Source organism: Astyanax mexicanus, chromosome 1, assembly GCF_023375975.1.
Source record: "Astyanax mexicanus isolate ESR-SI-001 chromosome 1, AstMex3_surface, whole genome shotgun sequence".
In the NCBI taxonomy this organism is placed as follows: domain Eukaryota; kingdom Metazoa; phylum Chordata; class Actinopteri; order Characiformes; family Acestrorhamphidae; genus Astyanax; species Astyanax mexicanus.
In genome coordinates, this window is record NC_064408.1 from 87229299 (window position 1) to 87244384 (window position 15086).

General features: G+C 41.0%; 1 protein-coding gene across 1 annotated transcript in view; it reads left to right on the forward strand.

Moving 5' to 3' along the window:
- The window catches only part of si:dkey-174m14.3 (uncharacterized protein LOC563117 homolog), a 42341-nt gene extending 36201 nt beyond the window's left edge, over nt 1-6140 (forward strand). The window contains exon 7 of the mRNA XM_007252924.3: nt 3612-6140. Within this exon, the coding sequence (XP_007252986.3) occupies nt 3612-5003 (1392 nt within the window). The 3' untranslated portion in view covers nt 5004-6140. The remainder of the gene's footprint in view (nt 1-3611) is intronic.
- The last annotated feature ends 8946 nt before the right edge of the window (nt 6141-15086 follow it).

A 15086-nucleotide genomic window follows, 5' to 3' on the forward strand; every position in this document is an offset into this window, starting at 1 on the left:
AAATGTAAGAATGATGTCAGATTTCTTCTTTCCAAATCCCAAAAATTCAGTTCAGGTTCATGTTCATGTTCAGGTTTCTGTTGTTATGGCTCTAACTCCATCTCTCCTGGAGTGAAGCCGAGAAAATAAACACAAGCCAATAAGTGTTCCTGTCAGTTTTCCCCTCAGCAGGACTGTGATCCTGGGGAGACATGGGATTTTTCTGTGACCTGTTTTATTCTTCTGCCACAGAAAAACAAGGACTTGGACTCAGTGCTTATTATCATGCTCTATAATTAGCCTGGTATGCTGTGCTAGCTAATTAAGCTCTCTTTACTTTTCTCTTGTTGCTATGGAAAAAGAACTGAAAATTAGAATAGAATAGAAATGGATATATGTCTCATCAGTGGCCACAGTTTGCCTTTCACACTCATTCAACTCCATATACCAATTAACAAATAAGAAAAAGGTTTATATAGAAGTAAAGTAAAAAAATAAATAAATAACCAGTTATTTTTGGAATGGCTCAAACCATTATTATGGGGAATTATTATTGTGATTAATACGGTAAATTAATATTTGTTCATGTAAACACTTACTAAATATATGTAAACAGACAAAAACACTATTATTTAACAATAGAAAAAGCTAAATATTACATTAATCTTGTCTTGTTTTTTACTCACCTAAGTTTCCCCTCATCCCCTCAGTCCTTTGCTGCAGCATTACCTCTTAAGGTAAAACTGGCTCTCTGTTGTGTTTGAGGGATGTGTTTGATTAGAAATAGTTTGTCTAATTTGAGGTGCACTGTACAAATATTATGCGGCATAACCACTATCTGTAGCAGCTCCCAAAACTGGGAAAACATAATTTATAATGATAACATATCTGCTATATTCCTTCTTTAGTCCTTCTTACAGTTAACCTTTTAAACACTGCAGAAACATCACTGATTACTGGCCTTTCCCCAATGGTGTTTCTTAGAAACAACTCCCATTGCCTTGTGAGTGGTTCCCAAACAGTAATCCTTAGGGTGTAAAAAATGTCAGGGGGGCAGCATGCTGCTGAAGCATAAATAAATCAATATATACATGCATACATATAAAAAGAAAGAAAATATGAATTGATTTATGTCCGCATTTCTTCTCATATGATTATACTCCGACCTGTTTAACCAATTTTACTAAGTATTTTTGTTTATTTTATATTTTATTCATTTATGAAAAATGTGCCAAGCATTTATTATTGTTTTCAATTCTATAACTCATATATATTCATTTATTTGCAGTTTTATTAATTGTCTTGTCATTTGGAGTGCATTGTCTTCCCCAAGATTCACACTACATATATTAAGAACAATTTACATCGCATGTTTGCACTTGTCAGCACTTCCATTGAAAAAGTGGTGGCAGTGTAGCTCTTTAAAGCTCTAAGTGTTTTATAAAGTATTAGCAAAACACAGTTAAGAGTGCTGAATAGAATCTTTTTTTGTTTAAAGAATCATTAATCATTAACTAAAATACTTCAAAAAGTGTGAGGTTATACTACCTTTGCTAAAGAACATTTGGAACCCTTTTTAAGTGTGTACCCATCAGGAACTGTGTTTTTCGAAAGATATTGAGAAAATGTCAGTGCTGACATTTAAAATAAGTTAAAATATTAAAATATTCTTTTTCAAATGGATAAAAAGATGTTTATAAGACTTATTTTTAGGGATGCACTGATGTAAGATAACTTTTAACCACCTCAAAAAGAGATCTTTTCACCATTCAATTTTAACCAAAATAGAACGTAATTTCAATTAACAGCACTGATATTTTTCAGTGAATATTTAACAACATAGTGCTGATTGGGTAAGTATTTAAGCCTGAGTTTAAACCATATTATATAACTAAAAATGTGACTTATATTAGGTAGTATGCTTTCTGTCCATAACAATTTTGACAACTGTTTAGAAACATTAAACAAGAACTGATTAAACAAGAAGAATCGGGTGTAGATCTGCTTGATTGGAAAGAAATGAAAACCTGCAGCCACATCACCCCTATTTGTGGATAAGAGCAGGACGTCTATGCTCAAAATTGCGCACTTATCACAGGAGAGTTGTGAAGAGCTCATCACTGCAGACTTTAGTGTTTTTCCTGATTTAACACACCTGATTCCACTCAGCTAATTACAGGGCTCTTCATGATTGGTGGTAGAGGTTGAGGTTGTTGGTAAATGTTGAAAGGTGGCAAATCTGTGGGTTTACACATCGGTTTTATTTGTTCTTTTTTGAGTATAGGCGTTAGCACATTATAGTATATTTACATTTACATTTAAGGTATTAAGAAGACGCCTTTATCCAGAGCGACTTACAAGAGTGCTTTGTTGTCCATATCTATAGCTAGTTTGTAGAGTATAATATAGTATAGTATGGTATAGTATAGTATAGTATAGTATAGGTAAAGGATAGGACAGTATAGTATAGGCATTAATGATGGTCTTGACAATTTATAGTGCTGCAGTTTTTGATTAGTCTTGCCTGCCATGAACTGTTATAGGGGTTTTCCAGCACTAATAATTTCTCCTCTATGCTTGTCTGGCAGAGTTATAGTGTATATTTCCGTATCGTTCCATGTGTTGACACAGCAGTATTATAGCCAGAGTATCAGCAAAATCAATAATATTCTGGCTCCATTTATGTGCTGGACTGGAATCAAGGCTGAGAAATAAAAGAGTTTGTGGGGTGTGGTAACACCAGGGACAGGTGAAATTCTTTACAGGAGTTGACATTCCATTACCCAAAAGGAGTTGAGGCCAAAATATGTCTTATATGTTTTTATTGTTTGCTTTGTTGTAATCAGTGGGATGTACACGATAAATTGAAAGATTTCTTAAAACAAAGTTGTATGTGGGTTTAGCAGAGCAAAAGAGTTGCTTCTAAATAAATTAAATGGTTTAAGAAAGTTAAATGTGTCCAGCACCCCCAACGTTACATCATTTAGATGGTGTTGAGGGTCTGAAACTCAGTTCCCAGTTCTGTCCCAAGCAGCACCATTTCTTCTATTAATGATTGATTAATTCTTAAGAAGAAGTACCTTATTAGCGGTTGTTGTTGGATGTGTCCGATCTCATTCTTACATGCTAACTTGCGAAACAGGGCATACTATCTAAATGCAAAATGGAAAACTGTGTTTTCATACCAGCTAGCGGCCTTGTCCAACATTACTACCAGTCTCTTCCAGCATTTCAACCACAACATTAGCATACCAGTGACCAGGCTTATCCTACATTGCTAGCATTGTTTTAGCATGGGCTCATACAACATTGCTACAGTGCCATTAGCACAGAAGTGACCAGGCTTTCCAACATTGCTAATACGTGTTAGCACAATGGCAACCAGGCTTCTCTCACATTACTACCATTGGGTTAACATGCCGGCAGGCCTTGTTCTTCTTTTCTCTGGTCAGCCTTGGTATTGGAGTAGCCTCAGCAAACATATTTTTGCTGTTGGAGCACATTTTGTTGTTTTTCTTTTTGACTTTTTTTAAAATTCCTCGCTAAACTTCATACTGTCCAAGTTTCATGACAAATGAACTAAATATCCTTGAAATATAACACCCTTGCTTCTCTTTTTTTCTTTTGTGCAGCTGCCTGCAGAATTCCAGGAGCGTCTAAGCCTGCACATGGAGAGTTCATCTCTGTGCCACTCACCATACTCTGACACTGTCTCCACCTCCATGATTGCCCAGGCCTTGGAGAAGCCAGAGGAGGCTGAGGCAGGCAGTATCCAGGCCTCGCGTTCTCCCAGCCCACAGCGCCACCAGCCCCAGGGCTTCCTGGTGGGAACAGGTCTGGGAAGCTCTGAGCGTCTAGGTCTCCGTGCTATTTACAAATCTGACCTGTACAGCAGCGACACAGCTCTGTACTGCCCAGACGAGCGGCGGCGGGAGCGTAGGCCTAGCATGGACCTCCATGGCCAGCAGAAGCTTTACGGTCCCCAGAACTCCACCGACAGCACCCCAGAGGAAGGTGAAGGGTCGCTTTCCCTGCAGCAGGGCTTCACTCAAGAGCGCTTCAGCAAGTTTGCTACATCTCTTGGCGGAGCATCCAGCTCCTACTCCAGCTTCAGCGGCGGTGGGTCAGAGGATAAAGGACCAGATCCTCCCAGTAGTGCTGGCTCCTCCCCCAGACACCATGCCCATGTTTACATGGACTGGAGAGATGGTGCTACCGAATATGAGCACAAAAGTGACTCTTCTTGGGAAAGAGACAGTCCAAGCGCCTTCAGCAGCAAAGCCCATGGCTTCCAGGCAGCCGAACCCAGCCACCACCAGAATGGCAGCTCTCCCATCTACAGCAGGACCATGTCCTCCTGCTACAGCGAGCCTTACGAACCACTCCCTCCGTCCACCTCTCCCAGCGTCACCTATGGTGACAGTCGACGTGGTAGCGCTCTTTTAGCCCCAGAGGAAGAGATGGAGGAAGAAGAGCTAATCGTAGGCCGCTGGAGGCAGCTCAGCGTTGAGGACGTAAGTGCCCACTCGTACCGCAGTCCCGGACGAGCCTCCCCTTACAGCTTCTCTGAGCAGCATTTCTCCGTGCGGCCTGCAAAGATCCGCCTCGGGCCGCTTTATAGCAGCTTTCAGGAGGGTACTGATGTGTATCACCACCACAGTGGGGTTTTAGATCCCTTCTCCAGCCCAAGCCCGGAGTGCAGCCCTGGGATCCACCAGACCCACCTGTACCGGGCCAAGGAAGACAGCCAAGAATCCGAGCACAGCCTCTACAGCCCCAAGGAGCAGAAGAGTGAGTACGTGGAAGTCAGTCCGAACAGCTCAAACGAATCTCTCCAACACGCATCCCTGGAGATGCCTGCAGATCTGCAGCACTACCAGCCCGATCGGCACAGTGCCTCCCCTCAGGGAACCAGCCCTCCCCCACCCCAGCCACCGCCGCAATACCAAAAATTTGGCACCCTGGGTCTGTCACGGAAGGACAGTCTCACCAAGGCTCAGCTCTACGGTACCCTGCTAAATTGAAGTTACATGGGCTTCTCCGAGTAGTCCCGTTCTCCTTCCAGCAGGACCTGAATGTGATAACCACAAAAATCAAGCCAAACATAAGGAGCTCTTTGTTTAAATAGTTTGTAAGCTCTCTCTCTTTTCTCTACTTCGGTATCGGTCCATGTTGTTTTCTACGCAGTGGACATGAAGTGTGCTCATGGATTCTGTGATTGATATGAAGCTCTGATCTTCCACGGCATTTGTACAGCTCTTCTGAAAGACCGTATTACTGGTCCGTGTGGTTGGTGCAAGCTGCAGGCTTTGTTTTCTGTAAGGATTTTTGAGAAAAATTTGATACGGAGTGTGTGTGAAGTGAGGTAATGTTACGCCAAATCTTGGCCAATCTGAGATTACCTACAGTTTAACAAGATGCAGGAGATTGGATAGTGCTACGCTAGTTGTATAAAGAGAAACTAATTTTGACAGTGAAATCGAACTTCTATTTTATGCATAGCTGTATTTAATGTTAAGTATGATATATCAGTAAATGTATCACAGAATTAAGTGGTATACACTGATCTGACCTGGTAACTTAGTTGGCTGGGTCTTGGCAAAAGTACTGACCACTTTGTGAAGTCTAAATATAATGACTGACGTGATTTACCAGATATTTTTTTTCATGAAAGCTTTGAAATGAAAATGAGTGGAATGAGTGAGTCAGACTTGCAGACGCTAGTCGCTGGTCTAAATAAAGTAATGACCATTGTGAACAGAACAGGATGGTAACGTTAATATTCTATTAAGGTGTATTTCCCTGGGATTTTCTTTCAAGGCCAGTTTGCAACCAAAGTTCCACTTAAGTTCAGCTCTACTTCAACACAAATGGAGTCTTGAAAGCGCTTGGAAACAATTGTTTATTTATTTATTTATTTCCTTTTTTGGTGTGCTTTGTTACTGATTGGATTTTCTGAGGTTGCTGTTCTTTTCGGTGTTCTCCCTCTTGTGTTTCTGCAGTGCTCGGAGTCTCCCCCAGGCCCTCTCTACCTCATGCTTTCTGATCCTCCTTTCCTCTCCTAATCAACTGCCACCCTGTGTAGGCTGACACCATGATGCATGACTCTATTTCTTCTGTTTGGTTTTCTCTATCTAATAAAGCACAAGTGCTGCGCTGTGTTTCTCTCTTGCTTTCTCTCTCTCTTTCTACCCGCAGTCAACGCGTGCCTGTCAGGCCTCGATGGTGTGATGTTCGAAGAGAATAAATAATTGAGGTCCCTGTTTACAGAGTTAAGTGTTGCATTGTGGGACGATATTAACATGCAGGAGTGTTTGCCGGCGCTCCGCTGCCTCTCCAAAGCGGACGGGAAACGAACCTGAGAGGTTTACACTCGGCAGCCGGGCGTCACCGGCACAGCTGTAGGTCTGCCAGCTACTTTTGATTTACCCAGGCAGCACACAACTCACAAAAGACATTTACACTTCAAACACTTCATGAAAGGGCAGCAGTCACTGTGCACTACCAACATCCGGCGAGAGCAAGAGTCAGGTAAAAATAGCTTTCTGTGGCTGTGTAATGATATTTATACACTTGATGATACTTAAGATTGTTTTTCAAAAGAGTGGCAACAAAGCTTACACTAGCCACCATAATACTTTGTATCCATATTTTACATACTAACTAGGGCTGTAAGTGTAAATCGAAGTTTTGATGTTATCTTAAACTCAAATTGTAACTGTGATCATGTGACGTAACTAGGCTGGATGTAGAGTGAGGTATAGCGAGGTAGAGGTCCCCAGTAAATCTCACACCAAACTACTTCTTAGTCTCGGAAACATGAATGCAGCCAAACCACAAGCCAACACACCTTCAAGAAGCTTCAACTAATTTGGGTCTTAGATCTTAATTAGATGACATTTCACATCGATATTGACATGTCCATTAGCATTATTGGACATCAGGTTTTTTGTCCAAGTTTGTACACCCTTAATGATAACTTCATAGAATAATTTACACCTCTTTTTATTTTTAACTTGAGTGGTTCAAAAGTGGGTCAACACACCATTTTTCAGTACTGTCAAAAATAAACAGCAGATGTTTCTATACAGTCACTGTACTAAGTAAGTAAATCAGTTGGACATTGTGGCTGAGAGCATTACTTACAGACATAACAAGGCACTAATACAATAAGCTAACTTCATTATAGAGGCGTATTAATCCTTTGCTCAGAGTGATTTGAAATATTCATGACCCATGTTCAGATTTCCAATGAGCCATATGTTCCACTGGCCCTTTGTTCAGCTGATTTGTATTCAGAGGAGCTGATGGCATCCTCGATTTTCTGGATCCCGTACGCCAGGCAGGAGGAGAGTGAGTCATGGGCCTGCAGGGCATCTTCTAACATACCAACAGTAAAGGCAGTGCAGACAATCTCTGCTCTTAAGACCTCTTCATGTCTAGTCTCCTATCCTTAGCATTCCCTCGATTCCTCTATGTGACTCCCACCGGATTTGCAGGTTTGAATGTGCCGTTGACTGAGTGGGAGATCCTCTTGAGCTTAAATAAAGAGGTGCTTCGCTGCTCAGTTCTTAAGTCCCACCGGAGACTTCCTTTTAGACCTGTTTTTGCATTTGGTCACAAGCTCGCCCATTGCTTCAGGCAGGATCTTTAGGTCTTGCCAGGTAGCAAAAGCAAAAGAATCACCCTGGTCAAGGCGAGAAAACAGGCCAGGCATGGTGGCATCAAGGCGCCATCCAGTGGGCTCTTCAAGAACAGGCACGGCACCAGAAATAACCGGGATTTGAAATAACCAGCAGGGAGCTCACTATCCCATGAGCGAGAAGCTCTTTTCTCATACAAAATCCAGGAACACTTTCAGACTGAGTGCTGTTCACACATGCAACTTAAACGCATTCACATTTTTCCCCCGTGAAACCTAAGTAGACGTCTTCAGCACGAATGACTGACAGCTTCTTCAGAAACAAAAGCAGAACAAAGTTGCTCTGCTTCGCTGGCTGTGCCGCTTTAGCACAAAATCCCCACCGTGAGGCAAGCTAGATTTTATCGCTCCTCTCTGGAAACATGTACTAAATCCACTCCTGCTGTGTTTTCACTTCCAAGACTTAACGCTCTTCAACTCAAAAGCATTGCGGAAGCAATCTACATAGCTGGCTGTGATCTAGAACCTTACAATGTTTCCTGGTAATGTAACAGCATCTGTTCACACAAGGTTTCTGCTAATCTGCAAATTGTTCTGGCTCATTTGCAGGAAGATTCTGGGAGGTTCACCAGGTTACTGGGATGTCCATTCTAGTTTGTGTAATTCCTTGAAACAGTTTTGTTTCCAGATAAATGTGCTTGTGTGAAAGGGGTAAAGCATCAGTGACTGTTATTATCCACAAAGAGATTGTGAATAGCAGAATGGTAATTAAGTGTGAGTGGAAATTGAAACCTCAGGAGGTGGTCTAGAAGTGCTCACACCTGTATAAGTTGTGAGGTGATTTCCTGTGAGTAAAGCTGGATATTGTTTTAAATTTTTTTATTCGATACTCTGAATTCAGTACAGTTACCCAGACGATAATTTTTTTCAATAGCTTTTGTTCTAAGTTGTAACAAAAAAATAAAAAATTTCTTTACGCATATTGCTTCATGCACTTCAGTTTTAGGAGTTCTTGTTAAAAAAAAAAAATCAGCATTACATTAAACAAAATTAAATGAAATTTATATTAGTGGTGTCAAACACATATAATCATGATTCTTCTTTTTATAATGTTAGTTCCCTACATTTTTGAGAGGTGGCAGTAATAATAGTGTAGTGTGGTTTAGATCAAGCAGACTAGCGCTTTTATAATGTATAATAATATCTTAAGAGAGAGAAGGGAGAACTGTGCGAGTAAGTGAGAGAGCGACTGTGAGAGAGGAAGAGACAGCACAATTTAAGAAGAGAGTACCTGAGATTTTAGCACAGCGGTGGTGAGTCAAAAATTTGAATGATCACCAATTTGAATGATCACTGCGTTTCTGAAAGCATTCTCCCCTTGTGTGCCCCAGGGTGCCGTAGCATTTTTTTTTTTACTTCCCTGTACACTCTTCACATTTGATGTGTTTCATGCACAATATTGAAAACAGGCAACACGTTTTTAAAGACCTTTCGGTGCCTTTTTGCTATTAAATTTCGATGCCCAGCTCTACTTGTGAGTGAGGTTAAACACTGGCCAGTATATTCATGGCAAGGCAACATTAATGATCAGGATCTCAAATCTGACAGTGTTATTTGATATTCACTGCATTGGGTGGTACTGATCATAACCAACTGGTTAAGTTAGTCTATATGAACATTTAATGCAGGAGGGCCCACCCCCAAATTCCACAGGTCAGTGGAAAATTCTTTAGCCTTTATGGGACGTGGAAAACGTTGTGGGCACATTACTATTTTCTGTCCCATTAGTTTTAGCATGTCAGTGTATATACTGTAGGTAGCTTATTGTTGAAAAAAAAAGGTCTTCTTTAGATATGATTGGACACCTCTAGACTAAGGTACAGTAATAGCACATGTTATACATAAAGCATTTAAAGCTCTGTTACTGACAATGCACACTCAAGGTATAAAATGGACAAACCCACCTAAATCTTTCAGACTTAATCCACAATATCAGATGTGCAGTCCACCATAATGGAGAGCCAAAGCTGGGTGAAATACAACACCTTCATAAACACAGTGAGGTCAATATGATCGATAAAGGTAAAATCACCTACACCAGTGGCTCAAATAAGATTTTATGGAGTCTTACAGCCCATCATAGAACAGGCTTTTTTGTTGAATAAAAAATAACAGTGCAATTGACTTTTGTCTTCACATTCACATGATTGCCTGACCGCTGCTGAAAAATATGTTGACAATAATACAATAATCCTCTCAGCACATCCTCATCCCATTGCTTATCCTCACTAATGAACTTGTCAAAAGCAAAGCCTTTGACTAAACTTCTTGCTACCGTTTTCTCATTAACACATTTATTCATTGCACTGGTAAATATCTTTATATAGCTCAAATCTCATAAGCGCATTCATTTGTAATGATTTGGTGGTTGCAGTGCTCAAACAGGTCACAAGTGTTTACTGTGTGCATTGTAACATTTTGTGTGGTGTCATTCTGGAGGTAGGCTATGGTGACCCATGACTTTTGCCGTATCCCATGGAAGTTAAAGAGCGCTGCACTGAACTGCAGAATATGTGTGTGGGCGGTCCTGCATTAAATGTGGATGTGATTTTTGACAAAGTGGCTTGTCTGTTCACATGGACTCCGCTGGTCAAAATCATTCCATTCACTGAGCTGTTTACTGTGGGTGGTAATGTCTTCTATGTTGTATATCCTGTCCTATCGATCTGGCATCAACTATCAGGCCTCACTAAGATAACAAGATAACACCTCACAACTTTCACAAATATCATTAACAATTTGCATACTTCTGTCTCATAAGTTTTGGCATGTCTGTGTAAAAACTGACACATTGATGAAAGCAACCTGATCTAAAAAAAAAAAAAGATTGAAATACTATCACTATTTTGTTTACACCAGATGTGTATACCTGTGAAAAGTTCTGGAACTACACTATACAACCCACAGACATTTCATAGGTGCAAAACTACAGGCCAAAAAGCTCTGGACAAGGAAGACTGTGGGACTAAGAGAGAGGAAGACGTCTGTGTGAAGTTGGAACAGCCATCCTTTAAGCGAGGGGGCGTCTGCCGCCCAATATAATATAGCCATAACATCCTCAACCAGACCAGTTATATCACCTTCACAACAGGCCTCAACCAGGCCTTCTAATCTACAAATCTACACGGGTTTAAGCTTGAATTTTTTTTATAGATTTAGGGACAGATGGGTGGCATAGTGCAGATAGATAAATAAATAAATATATAAATGAAACAAATTTCAACAAAACACAAAAGCCATTTAATTTGAGCTATTCAATCAAGTAGCAAAAATAAATAGAAAAAAAAGGTTAAATTTTCTTTACATGACATCTTTACAATTACAACTTACATTACATACAGCTTCACTGAGCTTATTATTATAGATCACTTTGTTGTTCTATAATAACTGTAGCCCTTCTGCTTCTCTGCACAGGTTGCTGGTCACAGGATGCCGCCCCACAGGGCGCTGTTGGTTTTCTGTTATCCGTCCGGGAGTGATCTGGAGGTGTTTAAAAACTCAAACAGCACTGCTGTGTCTGATACACTTGTACCAGCCAACACACACTAACACACTAACCATCACCATTACAGTATAATACCTGCTCTGTGGGGTCCTATTCAATCGAAGAACAGGGTGAAAGGAGGATAATAAGATATACGTAGAAACTAAAGGACCGTAATTATAGAAACACAAAGTGCTCCCATATGTTTGGTGGAGCTGAAAAAAGAACAAATAGAACCAAGGAGGTGGTCACAATGTAATGCTTGAATAATTTTAATATGAAATTGAAAAAAATTGACATCCACAATTGTTTATTGGATATTTAACAGTTTTCAGACTTGACTTAAGATTTGATTCAATGTAAATTTTGACATGACAAAACAATGAAATAGATAAGGACAAAATGATGAAACACATAGCCTAATATTTTGTTGCAGAACGGCTGCAAACGAGTGATTTCTGTAGCTCTTAATGAGACTCCTGCACTTTTCAACAGTTACTGCATGTTTCAGCTCCTTCCATGAGTGTTCAATAGGATTAAGATCAAGGCCACTTCAGAATAGTCTGATGTTCTGTTCTTAGCCATTCTTGAGTGCTTTTAGCTGTGTTTGGGTCATTATCCTGTTGAAGGACCTGTGACTTGCATCTGACGCAGAGCTTTCTGACTCGGGCAGTACTTTTCACTTTAGAATGCCAGACACAGCAAAGTAGCTCCACAAGATTACCAAGCCCTCCATCTATCACAGCAGGTCTGGTTTTCTTTTCTTTAGAAGCTTCATTTTTTGTACTGTCAACGTGGAGCTGATGTGACTCACCAAAAAGCTTTGGTTTTTTTCTTATCTGTCCAAAGAACAATCCTCCAGAAGCATTGTGGCCTGTCAAAAACATTTTAGTAAATTCCAGTCAGGCCCACTGTCACTGAAAGAGCCATGTATGGTGTGATCAGACACTGATGTACGTCCACCTTAAAAGTTCAGCTTTTATTTATTGTGATTTCCTTAGACAAACAACACCAGCTATTATTCACGTTTTCTGTTTCATATTTAAGGTGGTACACACAATAATACCAAACAGTAGACTGGCTACTGTTCTCCTCTTAAATAAGCAGAATAACTAATTATAATGTTGAAGGTAAGAGCGATACAAATTATTATATATCCTGCCTTATCTCATAGTAAAAACATTCACATTGGTCATGTTTTATCAAGTTGTAAAACAACTCATTGGTATGCTCAGAGAACTACAGATGAAAACAACTACTAGCTAAAAAAACCCAAAAACTACACTCACATTAACTCTTAGGTTTAATTCAAACAAAATCTTACCCAAAGTAAAATGAAGAATCTTTACAATTTCTTCATTAGCTAATTATCGGTTAAATCATTTATTTATGATCCGCAAAAATTATAAACTGCAGGATTTTCTCCAAAATGTCTGTATCAAATGTATGTACAAAATGCTGGCTGCTGAGGTACTATTCTCATGATCCACTGGATTAACTTTGGCAACATTAAAAACAAACATCTGTAGAAATGTAGGCTATGTCATGGTGAGCACAGAATTGCAGACACATGCAGATACTGATAAAACAATACGTTTATTATAAAAATAATGTGAGTATAAATAGCCTGAGCTGTCTGAAGAGCAATAGATAGTGCAGGAAAAGGGAAAAATTTAACCCCCCTAGAAAATCTGTCCACAACTGTTAGAATAGTAGTGTACCCTTCTGATTCAGGTAGATCAGTAACAAAATCTACAGCAATATGTGACCATGGTCTTTCAGGAACAGGCAGAGGACATAGTTTACCAGCTGGAAGGGTTTTGGGTGTTTTGCATTGTGCACAGACAGAACATGAAACTACGAAAGCTTGTATGTTAGCTCGAGTGGTCTCCCACCAATAACGAGCTGAGATCAGTTGTAGCGTACGTGTAACACCAGGGTGTCCAGAAGTAAGGGTAGCATGTGCCCAACCAATGAGTTGATCGTGAAACTGTTCAGGTACATAAATCTTGTGAGGAGGACAGCCCTCCGGAGGTGGTGTGTTAATTTGGCTCTGATGAATGAGATCATCAAGCTCCCATCTAAAGGCAGCCACTTTAACTGTGGGTGGCAGAATGTATTCTGGTTCAGAAGCGCGGCATGTGTCGTCTGGGGGACTAAAGACGCGAGACAAGGCATCAGCCTTAGTATTGCGGTTACCTGGTCGAAACGAGACAGAGAAGTTGAATTGTGAGAAAAACAATGACCAACGAGCTTGACGGGGGTTTAGGCGTTTAGCTGTACGGAGATATTCCAGGTTTTTGTGATCAGTTAGTACAGAGAATGGGTGTGCAGCCCCTTCCAGCCAGTGACGCCACTCCTCTAGAGCAAGTTTAACAGCCAACAGCTCTCTATCCCCTATCCCATAGTTATGCTCTGCAGGTGACATTTTGCGTGAGAAGAAGGCTATGGGATGTAGTTTAGGTGGTGAACCGCTGCGTTGGGAGAGAACAGCTCCTACGCCAGTATCAGAAGCATTGACCTCGACTATGAACGGTAGTTCAGGTTTGGGATGCATGAGAACGGGGGCAGAGACGAAGGCAGCTTTTAACTTCTGGAACGCTTGGTCAGCTTCAGGGGACCACTTAAGAACTTTGGTGGCATTCTTAGTGAGCGCTGTAAGCGGGGCAGCTATACTGCTGAAGTTACGTATGAAACGTCTGTAAAAATGTGCAAACCCTAAGAAACGTTGGAGGTCTTTGATGGATTGGGGAACTGGCCAACTAGTTACGGTGTTTACCTTAGAGTCATCCATGAGAACTCCCTGGGAGCTGATGACATAGCCGAGAAATGCGACTCTCTGAAGGTGGAACTCGGCATTTCTCGGCTTTAGCATAGAGATTGTTCTCCAACAGTCTTTGAAGAACCGAACGAACGTGCTGAACATGAGATTCTAGATCGGGGGAATAAATTAAAATGTCATCTATAAAAAGAGTGACGTGTTTTCCAATCATGTCCCTGAAGATGTCATTCATAAATGACTGAAATACTGCGGGGGCATTAGCGAGACCATAGCTCATAACTAAGTATTCCAGAAGTTGATCCAAACGGATCGACAGTGAGATGAGCTGATTCAAAGTTAGCGAATCATCTCTGCAGGCTAACTCCCTCTGTATGTCAGGGTTGAGTCCGCATCTGAATACGTTAATCAAAGCTGCATTATTCCAACCACTACCAGCTGCAAGAGTGCGGAACTCCAAAGCGTAGGAAGCCACCGGCTTCTGACCTTGCTTGAGAGCCAGCAAAAGTTCTCCATTAGACTGTCCATAACGAGAATGATCAAAAACCGAGCGAAAAATAGCCAAAAAATCAGTGTAGCTAGCCCCAGAAACTTCCTCCCAAATAGATGTAGCCCACTCAAGTGCCTTACCAGAAAGCCGGGAGATAATAAAACCAATTTTAGCATTATCAGTTGTGGGCGGTGAATTACTAAAAAACACGGAGCATTGTAAAAGAAAACCGCTGCATTTTTCCGGATTCCCATCAAAAATCTCCGGTTTAGAGACAGAAAAACCAGGTACAGATAAAATAGCGTTGGGCAAACGGGGGCAGCTAACGGGCTAGGGCTAGGCTCAGTTAAGCCTCTGAGGTGAGCTAGCAGCTCCGAAAGCTGTTGCTGCTGTGTAGCTTGTTGGCTGGCTAGCTCAGAAACTGCTTGGGTCACACCAGCAAGCGTTTGCTGGTGCTGACCGAGTAGCCTCCCCTGGTTGGCTAAACCAGATCTAATAGCCTCAGTATCTGCTATCTGATCTTGTACGGCCGCGTATTCTGTCATGGTGAGCACAGAATTGCAGACACGTGCAGATACTGATAAAACAATACGTTTATTATAAAAATAAACAGATGTAAGACGTGGTTGATACAGAAAAATGGGTAATCACC